The 22,948-nt window shown below is 35.1% G+C and overlaps 1 protein-coding gene across 1 annotated transcript in view; it reads left to right on the top strand.

Annotated features, from left to right (window-relative positions):
* The window catches only part of LOC114365833 (alpha-1,3-mannosyl-glycoprotein 4-beta-N-acetylglucosaminyltransferase A), a 34,653-nt gene extending 12,356 nt beyond the window's left edge, over nucleotides 1-22,297 (top strand). Inside the window, exons 2-11 of the mRNA XM_028322515.1 lie at nucleotides 9,079-9,191; nucleotides 12,809-12,920; nucleotides 14,599-14,807; nucleotides 17,348-17,460; nucleotides 17,633-17,861; nucleotides 19,077-19,289; nucleotides 19,400-19,507; nucleotides 19,593-19,789; nucleotides 20,079-20,295; nucleotides 21,313-22,297. Coding sequence (XP_028178316.1) covers nucleotides 9,079-9,191; nucleotides 12,809-12,920; nucleotides 14,599-14,807; nucleotides 17,348-17,460; nucleotides 17,633-17,861; nucleotides 19,077-19,289; nucleotides 19,400-19,507; nucleotides 19,593-19,789; nucleotides 20,079-20,295; nucleotides 21,313-21,348 — 1,547 coding nt within the window. The 3' untranslated portion in view covers nucleotides 21,349-22,297. The remainder of the gene's footprint in view (nucleotides 1-9,078; nucleotides 9,192-12,808; nucleotides 12,921-14,598; nucleotides 14,808-17,347; nucleotides 17,461-17,632; nucleotides 17,862-19,076; nucleotides 19,290-19,399; nucleotides 19,508-19,592; nucleotides 19,790-20,078; nucleotides 20,296-21,312) is intronic.
* The last annotated feature ends 651 nt before the right edge of the window (nucleotides 22,298-22,948 follow it).

Genomic DNA, 22,948 nt, shown 5'->3' with positions numbered 1-22,948 from the left:
AGATAATAAATATTAGGGTGATCTAACTGGATTTCCATAAACCTAACAATTACATATAACGGGTGTTTTTTTAGAGGTATACAACTTTAAATTGGTTACACTGTTTCTAGTGATATTTAATTTGATAGTTGGTGGTACATTTGTGGACAGTATGTTTTGCCATTTCATAATTAAATAGAATTACTTCAGAACAACGTTTGCAAATTGTGCAAAAATGTATTTTAAAAATCATGGTTCCGTTTTCCATACAAACGTCCATATTACGGTCGACGTAATTTTCGTAACTTTTCATTCCTCAGATAAATGATATTAATGTGGCAGAGCTATGGTTTCAACAAGATGGTGTTACCATCCAACCAGCACGCGACACATTCAATTTATTGCGGGAAACATTCGATGAGCGCATAATTTCACTCGATGGATCTTTGAATTTGCCTCCACAATCGGATGATCTCACACATATGGATTATTTTCTCTGGGGATATGTGAAGTCCACTACTGCGCAGATAAACTACGGAATTCAATGCCAACATTCGTCGCGTTATTGCCGATATATGGCCCCAGTTGATCGAAAAAGAAATTGAAAATTGGACATCTCGATTACGCTACATTTGAGCCAACCGTGGCGCCCTTTGGCCTGAAATCATTTTGAAGCATAAATGACATAAGAACATCTTTTAAACAAAACCAATACCATGTGAATTAAACATATTTTTACATATTTTATTTCATTTTAAAGTTGTATACCTCTAAAAAAACACCCTATACTATACCTAAAGATATCGGACTCTTACGCTCATATGAGCATCGTGATAATAAACGTACACGTTTGAGTTAAAGATATACATTATAGTTCAAACTAGCGGCCGCCCGCGACTTCGTACGCGTGGATCCCGTTTTACCCCCTTCATCTATCTTACGCGGTTTAGATTTTTTCATACAAATGTTTTTTCCCGCTAACTCCCGTTCCCGTGGGAATTTTGAAATATCCTGTTGTAAATAAGCTTTAAGTTTACTAATGTACCTGCATGCCAAATTTCAAGCGTCTAACTTAAGCGGTTTAGATTTTTCATACAAAAGGATTTTCCCGCTAATTCCCGTCCCCGTGGGAATTTCGGAAATTCCTTTCTTAGTGCACCTCTACGGTACCTAAGCTACGTTCCTTCCAAATTTCAAGTGCCTATGTTTAGCCGTTTAGGCTTAAGGCTGCACATGCGACGGAAGCTTAAAAAATGGAGTAACTTCTCCCGTTTTCCCAAAATTTCCCTTCACTACTCTGGTCCTAAGTATACTATAACCTGCCCAGGAGTATGAAGAATAATTGTACCAAGTTTCGTTAAAATCCGTCGAGTAGTTTTTGTTTCTATAAGGAACATAGAGACAGACAGACAAAAATTTTACTGATTGCATTTTTGGCATCAGTATCGATCACTAATCACCCCCTGATAATTATTTTGAAAATATATTTCATGTACAGAATTGACCTCTCTACAGATTTATTATACATATGTATAGATGAACCGAGAAAGGCATTCATGCCTGAAGTCTAAGCTCTACTGTCACTTGCCCTAACATTACCTGGTGCGAACTTATCAATTAAGTTTTCTTTAAAAAAAGTGTGAATTGAAAAATTAATGGCAATAATTGTAACATACCGTGATGAGAGTTACTGCAGGTTTTATGACTATCAAAGTGACATCAATTAGTAATGCTTCGCATTTCGTCTGAAGTGCGGTCAACTAGCAGCGATACAAAAGGCCGATACGACTGTCGAGTGGACAATATATTCTGTCTCTTCTCATCTTGTGTATTTGTCGTAATGTTTCGTTCTCCCGCCAAAATATGTCAAAGTAAGACGGGTTCGTCAACATTCGGACATCCATTTTAGTTGCAATTCACGAGGGCGAATCTATTACTTGTCGGTTCTTATTTTATTATTCCGATATATTTAAGTAGGGTAAGTCCAGGATAGATGCCCCACTTTTTGAAATAGCTCTGTAACTCAGTCAGTAAGTTTTTATCAACAATTTGACCTTAGTATCTGTAAACTTTGGTCTTTCGTCTATGATATTACTATTATTATTTTAGTTTAAGTTATACCGATTCTGAGTAAAAACCATTTTAATTGACCTCTAAAAAGTGGGATAGACGCCTAATGTGGGGGATAGAAGACTCACTATATGATTGCTTCAAAGGATAGATGCCTGATGCAGGGATAGATGACTCGTTAATACAGTTTTTGAATTCTAAGGATCAAATGCATTTTGAAATCAAACAAGCCAAGTATTATTATTTAGGATTGTTTGTTATTAAATGAATTAAAAATGAAATTTAATATTTTTTATTAAAAATAGTACATAGTACATCCACCCGAAAAACATAACCCTCCTTCTAGCGCAGTCGGGTAAAAAGGTAATTCGATCAGAAGGCACCCTATTTATTACTTTCCTAAGGTTAGCCGTACTACATTCTTTTTTTCTTCTTACTTGCTACTTGTGACAAAAAAGCAGGTTAGGATAGATGCCCCTAGGTGCATGGGACATGGCCCTAAGGGCATCTATACCCAAAAAAAATTAGACAACTATCCTTTTAGCATAGGCTAGGTGCCTTTTTTAATAAAAAATATAATAACACTAAATATTGAATTAAACATAGCTATCCCGTCTAATTTATAAGATAGTCTATCAAATTATATAAAAATCTGCCTCATTTTACAGCTGACAAAAAAATTATCCACTAAAACATACTTACCAATTTTATTTCGACGCTCGCTAAGATTTGGCCGCGGAAGATTTTTGCTCTCACTGGCTAAACGAACGCACTCTTTGATGGTTTGCGAGGCGAAAATTGGTACGAGGTCCCTTTCTATTATACGCACTATAACTTTAGGCTAAGTTGCTTGTAACATAGTGTACTTAAAATCGCAGCACCTATCCCACTGGGGCATGTATCCTGGAATTACCCTATCTATGAAAAAGGGGTAAGCCATACACCGGGCACATTGTGAGGCAGAAATGTTATTTTTATTCTCGTTATTTAATTTAAATCTACATTATACAATAAATCAAATTATAACAAAAACAAAATTCAATTAAACATCTATTTTTATGGTTTGCAAGATATTTTTTAAAACTATATTGTCTACAAAAATATGTAATCTAACTATTAAAAAGTTATGCTCCCCTGCTATTCCAAATGACCATGACATTGGGTTAGTTTACATTTGGTATCGCTTCTCGTTTGCCGTACTTTACACAGCCAAGTAAAGGCAAGTTGACACTTGCGGGATAAGCATGAAAACAGCGTATTAAGAGCCATTTCACAAAAATATTCCGCGCGAATTTAGGTAAAAGCTGTCAACGCAACGTCAAAAGAGTAAAAAGAACGCTGAAATGGACAAAAAAATCTTGAGCCGTGACCGTATTAAGANCGAAACAGCCTCTCGGCATAGTATCAAATGTATTTGGTCGCCGTACAAATCACCGCTTTACGACACGAACGCACGTAAACGTCACGGCGGGAAAAATGACACAGGTCCTGCCTTGACGGGCGCTCGCGCCATACTAATCGATGTCGGCTTGCGCATTGTAATTTATACTGATATTCACATCAATATTTTGACAAAGTGGTTACTAATATTTAAACAATAACTGTAGAAATTAATTCTACAATGAATATTCTTTAATTTGGGATACTTTTATTGCAGTTTATGCTGTGTTTTTAAACCAAAAACCACGATCAAAATGTGACGTTAATCTTCAAATTTGCCAAATTATTTTTAGATTTTACTCAATAATGGTAATGAAATTCAAGAATCTATTTCATTAATGGACTACAAGAATATATGTCCGATGATTTCTATATATTTTTAAGCTTATTATATGAGCATAAAGAATAGATACAGGACTTTGAAAATGAGTCTGCGGCAATTTTTTCGTAAAATGGTTGTGGGAGATGGGGCACTGTGAATTAAGCAAAAGAGTTTTAGTAAATCCGTTTCATTAATGGTCAACAACAAGGATTGACCTATCTTTGCAGTTATTAAATAATCTCTGGGTGTTGCTTAAGATAGTAATTCATGCTTCCAAAATCTTAGAAATTCGCACGAAAATGTAAAATGGCTCTTAAGTTGTTCGAAGTCACACATTTGTATGCTCATTTATGCTTTTGTAAAATCAATATTACTATGATCACACGATCATATTGCTGAGTTGTCATTTTCCAGTCTGGCGTCCCGCGACGCCCCAAAAGCTTAACAAAAAAGTTAAATTGAAACGAGATTTCAAAATTCTAGTCTAGCCACCATTCTATTTCATATTTCCATTTTACACGTGTGTGTGGCATTATGAATCAATTAAACGTATCATAAGGGTCGGAAACACCAGGTACACCTGCGTAAAATGTAAATATCTGAATGCAGCGATAATTTATGTCGATCTCCCTATATATATTATGGATATGATAGCTGAAAATCTAATAAAATAGGCTTTTTATTATTTTCCTATTGATATTAATAATCATAACATTTATAATACGAGTATAAGAATCATAAGAATGAAAAACTTTATTATACTTAGCATCTTTATAATACGAATATAACAACGCTAATATTTACTGCCCACACCGATCTTATCATATACTCACATGCACGCGCACTGAAACCACCTTACATCTCTCATTGGCACACAATAATGCAACATTTGGTATCAAATCATGGTGATGTTGAGTATCACATTACTGTAGTGCGCCTAAGAGCATTTGCTTTTGTCACCAGCTTTGCCACGGCGTACATTCAAAATTCAATTAGTGCTCCACGTCTGTACAGATTTCCAACCATAAACAGAATATTAAGACAAAACACTCGTGGTAAAGTTTATAATAACCACAATAATATCCATGCAAAACGTGTAGTTTAGTTGTAATAAGCTTAAGGCTTACTCTTCAAAACAGAGTGTATCTAAATTATAATACCTATTTACTTTAAAGTTGCTTGTCTGGAAAATACACGGAAATTGTAGCGCTCGTCAGATGCTCTGGAAGTTTAGTACATACTCGTATTATAAGCTTTAATTGAGCATTTTGTAGTTGCAACTTTGAAATTCACTAGCAGTAAATGCAGTTCAGGTAAATAGGGTAACCATTTGGGAGATGTAAAGTCTCTACTACTCGTGTAATAAATAAAATTTCGTAACTATTATCGATTTCATTTTAATATGAACTAAGATTGTCTCTTCAGTTTGAAAAGTCGTGATAAATTGAAAAGCCGAAGAAATGCCGGATCCAGCAAAAAAGTCCTCACATATCCAGACAAGTACAGACGAACGGTCACCCTGGGAGTATTTAGGTTCATATTTCCAACTAAATGGTTAAACTTTAAACCGTTTTTGCTTGTACCGTAATATAATTGCTTGTCAGGAAATCACATGACTGATTTTGCAGCGTTGATCGGATATGCCCTCGAGTTGAAACTAAGTTTAAAATTTTGAATTTACATTTTATTACTTCATCTAAAATCCACCCTGGTTTGGTTATATCGAATTTTTTTTACTCAACAAACTAAAAATCCATTTTAATTAAAAATCGGGAAATCCGGACCAATGGCGAAAAGATGTCCGGGTTAATCCAGTCGGGTGGTTTCCATGGGCGTTTTAGCAACTCATATTTCCGACTAAACGTTCAAAGCTGAGACTTGTTTGTCGATTTTGTAACTAAACGTCCTTCCGTCTCTATGCTCGTTCCGTTCCGTTATCAATTTTCTATAATATTGAATCTAGGTATTACTTACTTTTTTATCGTTCAATGTATTCCACTTGTGTCTAGATTTATAAAAATAACGATTAAGAGTTTGGCATTTCGGGAACTTAGGCTTATGCTAAAACCTATGCTTATTAAAATTACTTATTGTTTTGTAAATAATGCAATCGTAATCAAAATATCATTCCTATAGGAAACAACAAAAATAGGAACAAAAGTCTTTATTTAGGAAATTATTTAAATTATTTTGATAGTATTTTTTTTACAGCAAACACGGAATGTTTTTTCATACTCGTAGCTATGTTTTGAAAAGGTTATCGAAAAAATCTACAGTATATAATAGTTTAAATGCAAGAATCACTAAGAAAAACTATTCAATAATAAATTTACACCAGCCTTTATTAACCTTTTAAAAATAATAATAGGTGTGTAAAACCAAAACAACTAGACCATTAAATGCCTGTTTAGTTCTTAATTAGGTAATTTATCTTGATTATCGGTTTTCCAGAGCCTGTTCTATGGCAGGGAGAGTTAAAAAACGGCGAATAAAATTTAGATTGCATCGACTTTAATGCCTTCAAAGGTAAACGCCGCAAAACTCCAATAAAACACACATAAGAGGTTTCTTGCAATTTTATTTCTACACGCAAACCAAATCACAGAACCATATTGCTTCAAAATATTTTTGAATTGCTCTTCCGAATTTTACGCTATAAGCTTGCTCGGTATTTCGTAATGCTACGTCTATCCCGCGCCATATCAAAGTGCATCGAGTCTCAGTCGATTCCCCTTCATGTATCCAGGGTGTGAGGTTTTCAAATTGTATTCTGCATTTATGGTTTCGGCTCGGCTTTTGACAGTAAATATTTCTCCACTGGACCGAGTTTAAATTGTTTTGTGACCTGCAATAACAATGATGTAAAATTTTACACGAACAGAGGATTTTCTGATGCGAATTGCGTTTCGGATTGTACAAATATTTATTGAATCCGCACGTATCTGTATCGAACACCTCATATGTACGACAGCTCACAGCACTATACCTACCTACCTACATTTTTGTTGCAAAATAACACCTGTTATAACCAGATAAGGTATCAAAACAGTATGCCGTCCTCAATACATTAACAATCCCATTTTCACATCAACGAGTAGTGTTACACTTACACTCAGTCGGTAAACATGTGGGTACTGTTCATCAAAAATCGATGGATACCTACTGCTACTGAATTAAAATGCCAGACGACATAAAAGCCATCAAATCGTTTACTTTTCAGAAACTCCCGATAAAACAAAAATAGGTATTCTTACTGGCGAGACTTTACCCTCTCGTTGGCTGCCGCACAATCAAATAAGAGTGTGTCAATCTACCGATGATTGTTCACGTTCACTGAACCAAAACTAATATTTTTCTTTCAAACAAATAAATCTAGATTAGATGAATCAACCTTTATTGAATGCTTTCTTCAAATAAATATGCCGAAAATAAATAATAATGAACCGTAATGAGCCTTATTGAATATTGTATGATAATTTCAGTCAATCGGTGTGCGGAGTTGCGAAAAATCCAAGCAGACAGGAATAGAATGGTTATTACAAGGCCGAGATAGTAAATCTGTTAGAAGCAGTGACGCAGTTTGATGCTCGTGATTTTTTCATTAGCTTTCATTTACACATGCTACTGCCGTTAAATATTGTATAACAAGCACTAGGTATATGAATTATTGGTATAAGTACTCGTAGAAAAAAAAATACAAAATTCATAAAGTCGGCGAATCTTTGACAATTGAACAGCAATCAAAATGTCGGCGGATACTTTATTAGTGTCTAATAATGGATTTATTACAATTAATAGACAGATGTCTATTCTAGTCATTGAATTATAACTACTTATTATTATTAACTACTAATTAGTAAGTATTTACTCTTCTCAATAAACGTACGGAAGCAAATCGTAAACAATAAATATAACTATCAATCGTGATGTAGTAATTAATGTTCGTAACAATTAAGTCCTGTCATACAGGGTGTTAGGTAAATGGATATTATGTTAACATGGGCATATAATGGTATGGTGAAATCAGAAAATTGATATCTTCATTTTAATTATTTTAATTTTTATACAAATCGGATTTTATAAAATATGTTTTGTATGAAAATTAAAAAAAAATGATACCAAAGGATAGTGCCAGGATCTGGATCAAGTGTTGCCCAGAATCAACCCATAGTGCATTTTGTTCCTCAGGCCTATACTAATGTGTAAATCGAAGCGCACTGAAATCTATCCCTGGAGTTAAGAGAAAAAAAGAGTTTTGTTTTGAATTATTTACATACAAAATATCATCGATGTGTACGTACTACGCATAAGATTTCACGATTGTAGCATTAAAAATAACACTCGCTATGTTGAACTTAACCATACTGCATTCGTACACGTTACTTTAGTACGACTTCGACATTCTTTATAAGCGATCTAGCGCTGCAGTAGTTTGGTTACTTGACAGAAATAAATTATTTCCAAAATGGAGCAAGGTACTATGGTTTCATTCTGGGCAGCACTTGGTCCAACTTCCATACATGGATTGGCACTGTCCTTTCTGACTTCACCATGCCATTTATATGCCCATGTTAACATGGGCTAGTGTCGGCTATATACCCATTTACCTAACACCCTGTATAGTACGACTGCTCACACCAATAGCATAGAGCACTTGCAGCGCAGACTAATTAAAATCTATTCTGCGGCCCCTATACAATGTTCTACTGTGTTTGCCTACGTACAGACGACAGCAGCACATCAAGCTTATACATCGTCGTTTTACTGATTGATTGGAGTCGGCGATCTTGTGTTGCGGTCTCCTTTGTCTGAAGCATGTACTGGCCACAACAAACTCAAACTTTCAGAGCGATTTTCATTTGTTATTTTTATTCGAACACTTTTATTCAAGACATATTTTATTTGCATTGCCAGTAAGTTGAATTACACAATTAACCAATAATATGAAACGCAAATGAGATGGTATTATAAAATTAAGTTTTTACGTACATTTGAGCCCTGTTCCTTCTCAAGACAAGATTCCTTGTAAAATATTTTCACGAGCTTTGAAAACTAACTATCAAACATAATTTCTAGACTGGGTTTTAGTACTAATTTGGACAATGCGTTAGGACACTAGTCAGAAGACAAAATATTTCAAAGCAGCAATCTCATATATTCTATACGTTTCAAACATAAAACGCAATTTACTTTTTAATAGCATGAACGATCAATTATCACCAAAATAACGTGAGTCATCCTCTCCCCATAATCACATTTTGTTGTAGCACAACTCCCTCGTGAGGAGGAGATGGAGCAACGTTTGGCGGCTATGCAATCAAACCTGCAGTTCCTGGAGTCACTGTACCGGTCGCGACAAGAGGACATCATATCTTTGGAGGTAAGTCTGATAATTAGCAGGTAGAGAACGTCACTAAGCACGTCACGTCACGTCACAAGGTGGACCGACGACATCATAAAGGTAGCAAGAAGGCGCTGAACGCAGGCCGCTACCAATCGATCAACATGGAAATCATTGGGGGAGGCCTATGTTCAGCAGTGGACGTCCTATGGCTGAAATGATGATAACGAGGATGATGAACGTCACTAAGCTAGATTACGACATAAGTAAGGTAGGCGATGACGTAGACTGAGGTAAACAACATCTTATATAAGGTAGACAACGTCGAAAAATTATCCTACTAATATTATAAATGCAAAGGTTTGTATGGATGTCTGGATGTGTAACATGTTTGTTACTCTTTCACGCAAAAACTACTGAACGGATTTTGATGAAACTTTGCAGTATTATATTACCCGGAATAACATAATATAGGCTATAATTTAGGACAATCTGTGACAAACTGAATTTCACGCGGGTGAGGCCGCGGGCAAAAGCTAGTAATTTATATTTAGAGGCAATATTTTTCTATATGAGTCCATTTAAGAATTCAAATTCTCAGATAGGCTTGATTTGATTTTGTTTCGCTCAAAGATCGAAAACGCTTGATGGTACTTATAACCTAGTCCTAGAGACGTATTTCACTAAATGAGTCGACACAAGAATTTTAATTTTTAACCGTGCTCACAGAGTTGTGTTCACTGTAAAATGTCCACCTCGTAGAATTTGGTCCATAACTCGTATGAAAACACTCACCTATGTGGCAATGAGAGAAGCCAAGACAGATTTTGAAGTGTTTATACAAAGTCCAAATAAATCTTTAAAAGCGTGGTCACTTTTCATTTGATGAAAAATAAAGCGTCTAAACTACTAAATCAGTTAGCCCGTAGGTAAAAAGACTAGAAGTAATGCTAACCAAGAAATTAAATCGGAAGGCAAAGAATTTTCTTATTTAATCTGATGTGCAAGGTAACGACTTTAAAAATGGAAATCCCTCGACTTCTCAAAGTACCTGTTTTTCATCAAGAGGAAATCGATTTGTGCAGATCCGTGATTCGATTGAGCCGCAGATGGTTGCGGCAATAAAATTATATTTCTATTTAATTCTATTTTGTGAAACAAATCAACTAGGCGAGCAATTCGTTTCGCCGTCTAATCTAATGCGAATACATGTGAGATTATGGGATGTTGATAAATATAAACTTTTCGTACAATAATGCACTAAGATACACTAAGTACTATCGGCCACAGTTACAACTACCCATTTTCGGTCATGTCGTCTCGTTCTATCGCAAAGAATCACCATATTTTGATAAGAGGGAGAGAAAAATCGGAAATGGGTTGATGGAACTGTGGCCGATAGTACCAAGTTATGTTATGTTTGATACTCAATAAATGACATGTCCAAAATGTTTAAACATTAAACAAACTTGACACTACAGGCCGAATGGCGAGGTTCTGTAATTAATTAAAATTATATTCTGATTTGCTGTCAACTGCATCTACTTAATCTTTGCCAAGGAGATAGAGCTAATACCGCGTTTCAAAGAAGCCTTTTTAAAGAGATCTTTTACTAAAAGGCACAATGCATTTAGTTGAGTCTTGAATATTGCCGTTTCTTTAGAACTCAGTTCTTGTGATTCCATTTTACAATTCTTATCTACAATTCTATTCAGGGCCGACAACAGCTAGACAAGTCAGAATTAAATTTATCATAAATAAGTGCCCGTTGCATTGTACAAGATTATAGATAATTGAATGTATAAAAGACGAGCTCAAGGAATTGCTCCTGGCATGAAGTCAACCACAGATACGATCATTAAAACGTACTTAAACACCAGTATAAAAGTAATCTCTCGCAAGAGTAGCAAATAAGTGACAGAAACGCACTCTTGTAGGTTTCATAATGATGCCCATGTAATAAGCAGTGATCAGATTATGAATTACGTATTCATATACGTATTACATATTACCTAATATGAATAATTATCGGGCTCATTATTAATCTCCACGCTACATTAGTGAATCCTTCTACCAAACTAAAGCCTTCCTATTCTATTTATTTTGGGAATGTGCATATAAAATTTAATAAAGCTTCCAATTACACTGGAGCTGGGAAAATTCCTATGAAAATTGCGCATTTTCCTTTCCGCTGAAATCCGGTCGATGCAAAATATGCTCCGCTAGAAACTGCAATTAAATTTTTTACCTGCGCTACCAGTAACTTTAAAATTGAATTACTGACTGTCTCTGCAGTTTCCGGTTACCATGGAAAATATTACGTAAAATTAAATTTTCATGTAGCCAGAGTTATGCTCGGATATTTTCCGTTGGTTGAATACCACCGTCAGCAATCATGTGGAGAATGCACATTGATTGCTGTTGGTATTCTGTTTCGAGTGGGAAAACAAAAAACATTTATGTGCTCTCAACCATGGTAGTTATTGAACATGACAGGGCAGCGCGGCATAACTATTAAATTAATTAGCTATAGATAGTGTTTGCAAAGCTACTGAATAATCGTAAACATAACGTTAGACTCACACTGAAAAAGTTGGTGCTTATTAACTCAACTTTTAGTGAGTATAAAAAGTGACTTTTAAATTAGGTATAACAAGAAATACTTACCAAGCAATTAGCTAATTAATACATTTTTACCTTAACATAACCACCATACTTTATTAAAGTTTACTTATTTTTAGCGCATTAACGAGTGTAAAAGGAAAAATTATCACAGACGGACAGGCGTGGCGTCATCTAAAAGCTGAAAAGGAAAACTTTTGAAGCTGAAATTAAACTTGAGTTTATATTCATTAGAGTAAGTAGATACTCGTAGTTCGTGTCATAACTTTAATAGGTACATTACTAAAGATCTTTTGAAACAGAAACTGAAGGAACATTTTATATCAAAGTAGGTTTTACTCTCGCAATATTTCCATGTCAATTTGTCGAGTGTTATTTATTTTCAAGATCGCTAGTTTATCGCCGAGGCAAACTTTCTCTACGCCTGCATTCATTAGGAGAATGTAAAACTTTGCTCCTTACATCGATATAAAAATAGTTTGAAGATTCCACCCGATGTTTTCCTGTAAACAGTCTGACGATGCAACGAACGAGTTATTTTTCTTCCATTTTGATTAAATCACAAACAAGTGCAGCGCGTAGTTGTATAAAGAGCCTAATGAAATTGCCTCGTACAGGTGAAAGGCTTCATCGAATTATGGCTGAGTTCTTCGATGTCGTTTTTTAAAATAATGCCACATCACTTTAAAAATAAATAAGTACAGTGGAAAATAGAACCTTCTCCTTTTTTGAAGTGGGTTATAAAATATACAGGCAGTAATAAATTTAGACAGGCATTGCCAGCAGTTCCAAAATGGGTTGTGAGCGTTTTTCATACATGCTTAATGGATTTACGTGTGAGATGTTTTCCGCTTTGTTCTTTTGCACAGATTTAGGGGATTGGTTTTTATAGTTCTTTTGCACAGATGCAGGGATTGTTTTTAAATTAAAATCGTTTAGGTTTCCTCAAATTCATTGTGATGACACATTTTGAAGATTTATAGGTAACATAGTAGTTAGGAACATTATTGACTTTTTATTTTTGCATTGTTTAGACCAAAGTCACCACAAAACACAAACAAGGGGAGGCCCAAGACCAAGGAGCCTTCGACGGTGGGTTCACCACCGTGACTCCTGAGTTGCAAGCTTTACTCAGGAACATCACCGGTAAGTGTTGCTACTTTTTGACTTTGACAATAACATTGACAATGGAATCAGACCATAATAGAGAGAAAAAATCCAAAATGACGGTTGCCTTTATGCATACTGAGCTAAGCTTTTGAAATAATACGGAAAAATAAAATTAGGAAAAATGAAATATCTTGATTAAGATCAAGTAATGGAAAACATTTTCTAAACATATTGCCTTCTCTTTATTGCGATAAAAAACGTGTTTGAATTCAATGTTGAAACATTTGTCAACCTGTTTACAAACTTTGTAAATAATTTGAGGAAAAACAAATTGAGCGAAACGTACAAAGGTTTTAAGAGTTCGTACACATGATCTTAAAAAAAGTGTCGCCCCAACGAGGTCATTGCTATGGTTTAAATGTCTTAGGAAAATCGTAATACAATCACAATAAAAAAATACATTCATACCCAAATTTTGCAACAGCGATTGTACCTTTGCAAGGTTCGCATTTGATTTTCTTCAGCAAAAACTTTAGGTTGTTGCAAATTACTGGCATTTAGCTAGTGTGTGTGCTCAGCGATATAAAAAAAAACAGCTACGCGAGTTTTACTTTTTCACATTAAAACAAAGGAGAACATAAACACGTTGCATAACGAGATAAAAACATAACCTGCCTCATTTTACCTTACACGGCAAATTAAATTTAATTATTTACCACGGTATTTATCCAATAATAAATAGCTTGTCTAAAACAATGACATAAAAAGTATAAAACCTGCCACAGGATAATTGGTTTCAGTGCTGGTATTTTTAGCCCTATGAAGATTCTCTATTTAGTTTTGCTGTATACTGTTCCTTGAAGAACGCAAAAGCTCTCTCACATATTGCATAATGAGATTGTGAGTGCATGCAATTCAATATCATGCCATAAAATGTATAAATAGTAAAGCAAAGTTATTAAGTAAGTTATAGAATATTAGGAGGCAGGGGTCATAGAAAATTACAAACGTAGGTACCTATTTTTTATTTTTTTTATGAGTCTGAAAATGGAGGCTTGGTGATTCATAGCCAACTTATAAAAGAGCCCTGTTAAATTCAAAAATGTAATTAATTTTTTATCAAAGTCTTTTCACGTTAATCTCATTCTCGTCATTCAATTCGATTATGCATCATCCACTAAAATACATCACGACGGCTTTCATGAAATACGTCAATGAGTTCATTAAAGATGCACGCGCGCTGTAATAATTTTGTTCGACGTTGATAAAATATAACAAGGAATATTTCCCTCCTTTAATATCCTTAGTTTATTGAATGAAAGGCATACTCTGTTCTAGGGTTACTTTTTCTGAGTTGTAATCAATAGCAAATAGCACTTCGCCGTGTTCTTTCAAGGGAATAAAATTTAATTAAAATAACATTGTGTAGGTACACTTAAAGCTGGTTTTGAAAGGTCCGCGTGCTGTTAGTTTTATTTCACTTCTTAAAAATCTATAGCGTCTCCTTGTATGGCGCAGACAAAGTTAATTAAATTGTTGTTTAAAAGAGAAAACTTTTTATGAATTCTTGATCAACGCTTACGACGGCTGGCGAAATGGAAGATCGGAGTTCGATGTACCTGTGTTACTGTATACAGACTAGATGTGTGTTTATTTATCTAAATTACTAGGTTTTTCAGCCAAATGACTCAACGATGACTTTCTTTGGCGGCAGGAACTAAAGCAGCCGGTGGAATCTTTCCAAAGAGCATCCCTGACATGAGGTTGCCATTCTTGTACCAACTGCTCCCATACCTAATGAATGACCCGAACAGTCTTCGACCAGCGTACCATATGACGGGAGGGCGAATATTCGCCGATGTGGTGATTGGCGTACCGACTGTTAAGAGGGACAAGGAGAACTACCTGATGATTACACTAACTGTAAGTTGGTTTTAAATCAAAATTCACCCTTATTCCCTTCAGCTTGTCTGACACAAGTCTCAATCATAAATCAATAAGTCTTATATTTTTGCTGAATCTTAGTAAAGGTACTCTGCTACAAAATTCCATGAAAATCCTTTCCATCTAGAAAATAAAGTGCATCATAATGCTTTGTCTGAAGTCTTTGTTCTATAAGCCATTCCTTTCAAGAAAAATGTTTTTCGAAGTAAGTTTTTTCCATCACTGAAAGCGTTTTAATATTCTAGTGAGCTATGCATACACGTTTGACAACTGAAGACTTAATACGTCCAATTGAGTATCACCACGTCAAAAGTAATAACACGTTATATTACGGTTGCATAACAGTCGGTTGCTTAACTGACAGGCTTTGTTTTATTTATTATTCACGAAGGGATTTTTACGTATTAAAAAGTGGCGAGCAGTGATATTATTTCATTTCTATTTGTTCAACAAAAGGTTTGAGTGGCAGGTCAGTGTCGTTAGTTTTCTTCGTAGTTTATTGTCGCTGGTTTTATTTGTTCTTATTTCCTTTCCTGATAGTGATATTGAAGTTTATTAACCATATTTATCATAGTTTCACAAATACCACAAATTAAAAGCACTATTTCTTAAAATTATACTTTCCAGTCATAGTGTGTATAGTGTTTATAAACTTCCTGGATTCTGATACATTTAATTATGTACTTGATACGTCAATTATTTTCTACAGAAGTAAATACGAATAGTATCAATAACTTCATTTACCAATGCACGTTGTGCTTTCAATTCAAATGGAAATGCTCCGGCCTGAAATTTACTACGTAATTGCATCAGACAAATCCTCGCCGAATGCGCGAACGGTCAGATAGGCAAACTGAAATATCTAATTAACCTGAGCTAGACGTTAGGCTGGTTCTCCGTACCCAGATTAACACTAGATCGGCAAATTATTTGATTGATCAAATTCTATCCACCCGCAATGAACCGACTGAATAATATTCGAATATTCTATCTCAATTGAACATTATTCCGACATGCAGATGAACTTTGGAGTGTTAACCCTCTCGCAAGGACGGTTTTAGGGTTCCGCATAACTTTCTATTCAAGTGTCTGTCTGGCGTGTAGTCTAAACTTCGTTGAGGTCTTGTCTGGAATTATTATTTAGAGTCTCCTGACTTATTATGTTCCAGTTTATTCTTGAAGCTTATAAGCCACAGTATATTTTGTATAGTAACTAAACAGTGTTTATTTATTTATTTATTTATTAACACCAACAAGACATACACCATTTTAGACAATATTATACATGCTTATATAATAGGTTAAGTGCTATCTTAATTATAGGCGTTACACAAAAGAAATTGAATTAACGTAGCACAGAACATTAGTAAATTTTAAATTGAAATAAGTTAAATAACAATAAATTAGTAATTTTACAATAATTTTGCAAAAAAAAATACTTTTATGAAATTAAATTATGATCATACTATAGTGCGTTAAATATATAAATTAGAAAAGACAATCAAGGCAGCAAAATTAGTCCTTTACGGAATTTTGATATATTGCTTGAAAATATATCCACATTAATCAGTTCGCTTGATGAGTCACTGAGCGAACCCATGTTGTTTGTGACATGTTTGTGTGTTCGTGTTATAGTACGTACATTTAACAAATGAAGTAGTGTTCATCGAAAAATGTTAATTGTAATGTTGCGATACAATAAATACTCGTAGTACTTTTCGTATGATCATGAGATGTTTACCATACATGCGAATCGTTTCGGAAAGGATTCTTTTTTGATTTGGCGGATCAGTACCTATGTATATTAAGTAACTTATAATGCCTACTAAGAGATAGCTACTCAGTGTACTTCGTTTACCAGATGTCTTTGAAGAAACGCATAACTCTAATCCGTGCATAAAAGAGTCTTAAGATGAACTATTACTTAAGTTGTTTACCGGTCTCAACTCTCGGTTCAAATCTGTCGCTGCATAAATGCATAATGCTCCAACTGATTCACAATGGAGGATCACCCTTAAAAAGTGTCAGTGACACTTGCAGATTTATTGCATTGTGAATTACGTGGCCTCATTTGTCGAACGGAATGATCGTTTACCGAAACAAATGAGCATCAATTCTTGAATTACATTTTATTATAATTCAGACACACAACATTTACAGTATTCAAATTCATTATTCAGTAAAAGGCTAGTAACTATCTAGGACACTAAGGTCGTAGATTATGTCGTGTGATAGGTCTAAATATTGAATTCAATCAATGAAAAGCGTCTATCTGTGTTTGAAAATTGTATCAAGTTTTGACCTCTATTGCCACATACCTACAATAAAACAGTTAAAATCCTGAATGCCAACATCGAATGCATATTTTATCTCATAATCATATTAATCATGTCATAATCATATAATTTGTGATGAGTAAGCAATTGAGTTCAGCTAAGAGGGGCTTAGCTGAACTGAATTGCTTACTCATCACAAATTAAGGTTTACGTGTAGTTTAAACTGTCCTTTCATAATTTTAGCATTTGATCAGCGGCCTCACGGAAGCTGACTTGAATTCCACTCTCATTGTGGTCATGGTTGGAGAGACTGATCTGGAATACGTCATCAATACGGCCAGACAGGTGGAAACAATGTGAGTATACCTTCTTTAACCATACTCTCATGAATCTTCAAGATTTTTTTATCGTAAGACTAAGATAAGACTTTATGCACACCATTATCCTTCATCATCATTAAACTTCAATTAAAAAGAAAAATATTTGACTCTTGCCAATGGTGCTCAATTCCCCTTGAAATTTATTCAGGTTCTCCAAGCACGTCGAGAGTGGTCTCATAGAGGTGATATCAGCCTCACCGACGTACTACCCTGACTTTGACTCGTTGCCGATCACGCTCGGCGACTCCCAGAAGAGAGTGAAGTGGAGAACAAAACAGAATCTGGACACAGTTTATCTAATGGCGTACGCGCAGTCCAAGGGCACCTTCTACCTGATGCTCGAGGATGACGTCATTGCTAAGAACCATTATATGCAGGTAAGGCCGTCATACGTGTTGTTTGATTTTTATGTCTTTCATTTAAGTTTGTTTATTTTTGGTTCTTTATAGTGTTGATTTCAATTTGAAATGGTTATGTACGTAGTCACTTGTATTTGTTTTGCGGTTAGTTAACTATCGCGAAGAAATTCTCAGCTCACTGCAGCAGAATAGTAATTTAAAAGGAAATCATAAAGTGAAATCAACATTTTTTTTACTTGTTCGACCCAATATTTTTGTTTTGTTCTCTTTTGTTGTATGTATATTGTTATTCCTATAGGCAAAGCTATAGCAAATGCGAGTTGCTGCTGACCTATATTATGTTGTTGTTTTTTTAATTTTTAACCCTATTTGTGCAGAATGCGAATTTTAGGTGCGTTTGCTACCAAATTGCGTTCAACCAACGTTGTAACAATTCAGTAGAACGAGTTTTGACTTGAACCGGGAGTGAGCTAATCCTATATGCCTCACCTCCTTAATGAATTTAGGCGATTATGGGAAGCTTAGAATCCGTACATAGGGATATAAACAATTCACGAAATTTCGTGAATTTCGCCTAACATAATACTCTTCTAAGATTTCACTCGAAACGATGAAATTTTATTTTTTCAATAAGTACCTACACTTCATTTTAGTTTCAATAAATGACAGACGCAAATCAACGCAGCTACGAGTATACTCGTTGTTGATCCAGCGTGTGTGAAACTCAATTCAAACACTTGACAACAATCCATTTAAAACTTATTCACAGTAATAATTGAAGATCCTCAAAGATTTGATTGATCATTGAAGCAATGGTTTTAACCTTTAGCATTGACCTTAATACGAGTGTTAGCAGTACTAACAATTACTCAGATACATACCTACTTACAACATAAATAAATGTTTCGCAATAACTAATTTAGACACGGTTGACATGCTAAAACACAAGAAATTACTTTATTACGTTATTCCACAGTTTGGCGACATTGTAAATCCCCAATGATTTATCCAAACACTTCCCTGAGGCACTGAAATGGTTTTAATGCATGTGTTTCATACGAAAGTTCACGTAGAATATAAGCAGGTATTACTATTTACTTCTGACGGTATTGTTATTCTTAGCTTACGACAAACGGTGAAAAAAAAAAGACTAACGAGAAATCCAAAAAGTTATAGAAACAGATACTTATTGAGGTTTTTATTGTTTCTTTTGAATTCAAACTTCCATTTCAGGATATCAAAAAGTTCGCAGCACAGACCTCCGTGTCCAATCCAGACTGGTTCTACATAGAGTACTGCCAAGTGGGGGGAATAGGGAAACTGTTCAAGTCTTCTAACTTGACGCGCTTCATCATATACGTACAGCTGTTCTACAATAACATGCCGATCGACTGGCTGCTTGAGAGCTACCTGGCAGATAAGATCTGCACGATTGAGAAAACTTCGGTAAGATTTTGTAAAATGAAGAACTGGAAAAAAAAGTCCTAATTGATATTTGATTTAACCGTTATCTTACAAGTAGCAAGTAGTAAGAACTCTTATTATATCAATTTCAGAAAACGTGCTTGCAAAGTAAGCTCCAAATTCGGCCTCGATACAAGACATCACTATTCCAACATATAGGATTGTATTCTTCACTAAAAGGAAAAATCCAAAAGATCAAGGTATTTATGTACTTCTAACTACACTGACTCGTAAAATGTTCACGAATTCTGGAGCAGAACTTAATGATTTCTCTATTCTTTTAAGGATTCCCATTTTGGCGCAGTACCAACCTTCTATCCGCACAATAATCCACCAATCGAAGACATAAAAAGCAATATTGACGAGCATTCAGACCACACGCTAAGAAGGGCTTATGATGGAGTCACTTACTTCTGGGGTATCAAACCTAAGAAGGGTGACTTCGTCGAGATCATCTTTGAGAAGCCCACCGCTATAGAAAAGTAAGTATTTAATAAAAATCACTCCATATAAAGTGCATTCGTGAGCTACAACTAAAACTATACTATACTATTAATTCCCACTGCTGTGCTGTTACTCCTGTGTAGCCAGGATCTACAGTTTGACCGGACATAAAACCCAAATTCGTCTCTGGTGAAACTTCAGCTGTCATTGGACTTGCAACAAAATTCCTTCGAATGAAATAGGAGTCAAACTCTTCTAAAGGCTATGGATAAACTTCCGAAATCTGATTAATGATCTATAAAATAATGGGTAAATCTTCGATTCCAGGTACACTTTCCGCAGCGGCAATGTAGAGCATGTCTCCGACAAGTTCTATGACACGACCGTCGAGGTGTTACCAGCCAACAAAGGCAACTACACCGTTGTGGGGAAATTCGACGAATTTGGAATGGCTGAGGGGGAGATCAGTAAGGACTTTGGACCATTGGCCGCAATCAAGCTCTCCGTCAATAGGAGCAGCCAGTACTGGGTCATTTTGAGCGAAGTAAGACTCTTTTATAACTTCAACAGCAAGGGACTGGAGTTCGCTGCCTGCTACTGTCTTCTTCAAACACTATAACCCGGGCCTCATAAAAGTAAGAGTGAATAGGTACTTACAGAGCAGATGTTAACCATCCTAAGCTGCATCACACTTAACATCAGGTGTGTTTGTGGTTAAATACCTGCCTTGTTCTGTATAAAGAGGGACAATTCGGAAGAAAGAAATAGTTTATTTGGTCTTCAGAAATTGCCAGATACGATAGTAATCGGGGAAGCTCACTTGCAGCAATTTCTTAGATAAGTAATAGTGTAAACGTATAAGTATGTGTAAGACTCAGCCAATTCTCAGACAATCTCGGGTCACTCGCTGTCATCAAACTCCCAGAGAACAATATTCCAAAGTTCTGATGTAGTTTCAATTTCGGTGATTAGCTAGGAGGACACGACTAAGAACACCGATAGTGTAGGTAAGATTAGTTCTGAAACTCTCAGAGGAAGAATAAAGTCTTCAAAAGTCCAGATTCCGAAAAAAATTTCAGGAGGCTGTTAGCAATGTCAATTATTATGATATTTAATTCATACTCTACAATTATAGGTAAGCTTAATATTTTTCATTCCTTTCTTCTTTTAAACACTATAAAAATCCTGCAATTTTTGTTGGGCTCGATACAAATGTCATTAAAAAGCAGAAGAAAAATCTGATGTAAGGAAAGAGTTCTGATTGTGAAGCTACATTTTGCTCTTAGGCCCAGTTTTTTGATTCGTAGATAAAATAACCAATAGTCAAATTTGATACATGTCAAATGACAAGTGGTTAAATCAGAAAAAAATGTTTTTCGGACAATGGTTAGCTTGACTTTTAGTACATTTTTTAACTATTTGTTTACATTTTGAAAAAACTGGGCCATAGTCAACTATTATGTACGATCAGTTTCTCTCGTACAAAGGGGCGATTAGCTGCTCTTATGTGAAGAAGTTCTAAGTACAGCTACTTAATTTAAATTTTCAACAATATTTTCAGATCGAGCTTCGGCCGGTGGACCAAGAGAACAGATGACGCAAAAATAAGTACCATCAGAAGGTTTTCATCAGGAGGATCAAAAAGAGACGCCCGAGACGCCCGCACTAAGAAACTTTATAATTATAAGACTGGACACGTGCTAGTTTTATGTTTCGTTTTAAACCAAATATTTGGCGGACGTATGGGTACTCTCGAAATCTTATTTTAATTTCTAAGTTCGGACAGTATAATGCCAAACTTCTTAATTTATTTATTTAAACAAATATTTATTTACAGCATCGCCACAAAGACATTTTTAATTACTTTAATTTATTTATTACACATTTATTTTTGGCATTACTTGCCATTTAACCTAGAATAATTTAAAAATTGGACTCTTGATTATTGAACCAAATATGCTATGTTAGGTGGTGTACTGTATTAGTTATCCAAATTATATCTTACATTATTATACTTAGTGATTTATGTGTCCATAATCAATTAGTTGTTAAGCATAACTTTATTCAATAACGTGCACAAATAGCCTACATTTTAATTAGTGTATCATCAATACGTTATTTCACATAGCTACTTTTCGGATTTTATAATTATAAGGTTGATAGCTAATACATAACTAACTAGTCGTCATAAATGTAAATAAGTTCAAGGTTTCACATACAAGGAATGCATTCTCATCCAACGAAAATCTCGGATTTCCACGTAAAATATATAAAGACATGTACATAGTTTAAATAAAAACGGGACAGATTTGGTGTGATTGTGTTTTTAGGCTATCATATTTTTCTAAAAAATACTTGAACGGACGGGAATTTGTAGCACTAAGTAAGTGCCTTTTTCTTGTGATAAGGATTTCGGCACACGTACGGATCTAGTTCGCGTGCGGGTAGCCCGCATTTTGTTATTTCATGTACCTACAGGGTGGAATTTTGTAATGCCACCTGAAGGGAAAGTACCCTTAATAATGTAAATAGAAAATTTTACTCAAAGAAAACATTTCTTCATTTTTGAAAAGAAAAAGAACAGTACCTATTCAAAGATTTCCGATTTTTTTTTTCGAAAATTCACCACCAATAGCATAACACTTTTTGAATAATTAAAATAATTTAATATTTCAAGGTTTTCCTTTTATTTAATTATTTATTAAGTTTGTTAAAGAGATTTCATCCTTACACTTAACCCTAAGGATCGATGCAATAAAAATACAGGGTGTAATTTTTAACACATTTTAGTTGAGTCGATTCCCGGGTGTGACAAGCAAATTTTTGGAAATCTTTGAATGCAGTTCTATTTCTTTTCGAAAATAAAGTAATGTTTTCTTTGAGTAAAATTTTATATCTACAATATTAAGAGCACTTTCCCTCCAGGTGGCATTTCAAAATCCATCCTGTACCTACGTATTTCCTATTAAGCGGGCTACACGCAAGCGGAACGGAAAAACGTGTGTGAAATAATGAAAAGCGGGCAGCCCACATGAGGTACTGATCTTCACGCGTGTCGAAATGTGCATCACAGGAAAAATGGCACCAAAGCCGTGTATCCACTTGATCATGCTCGAGCGGACACACGGCTTAAAGCACTGCTCCTGGTACTCCTAACATAATCTCAGCACAATTTTAACATCTCCAGTGAGCGTAGT

The sequence above is a fragment of the Ostrinia furnacalis genome, unplaced genomic scaffold (genome assembly GCF_004193835.3).
Source record: "Ostrinia furnacalis isolate ACB-3 unplaced genomic scaffold, ASM419383v2 OfSCF7657, whole genome shotgun sequence".
NCBI lineage: Eukaryota > Metazoa > Arthropoda > Insecta > Lepidoptera > Crambidae > Ostrinia > Ostrinia furnacalis.
Note: the sequence above shows the minus strand (reverse complement) of the source record. Positions and strands in the feature narration are given on the sequence as shown.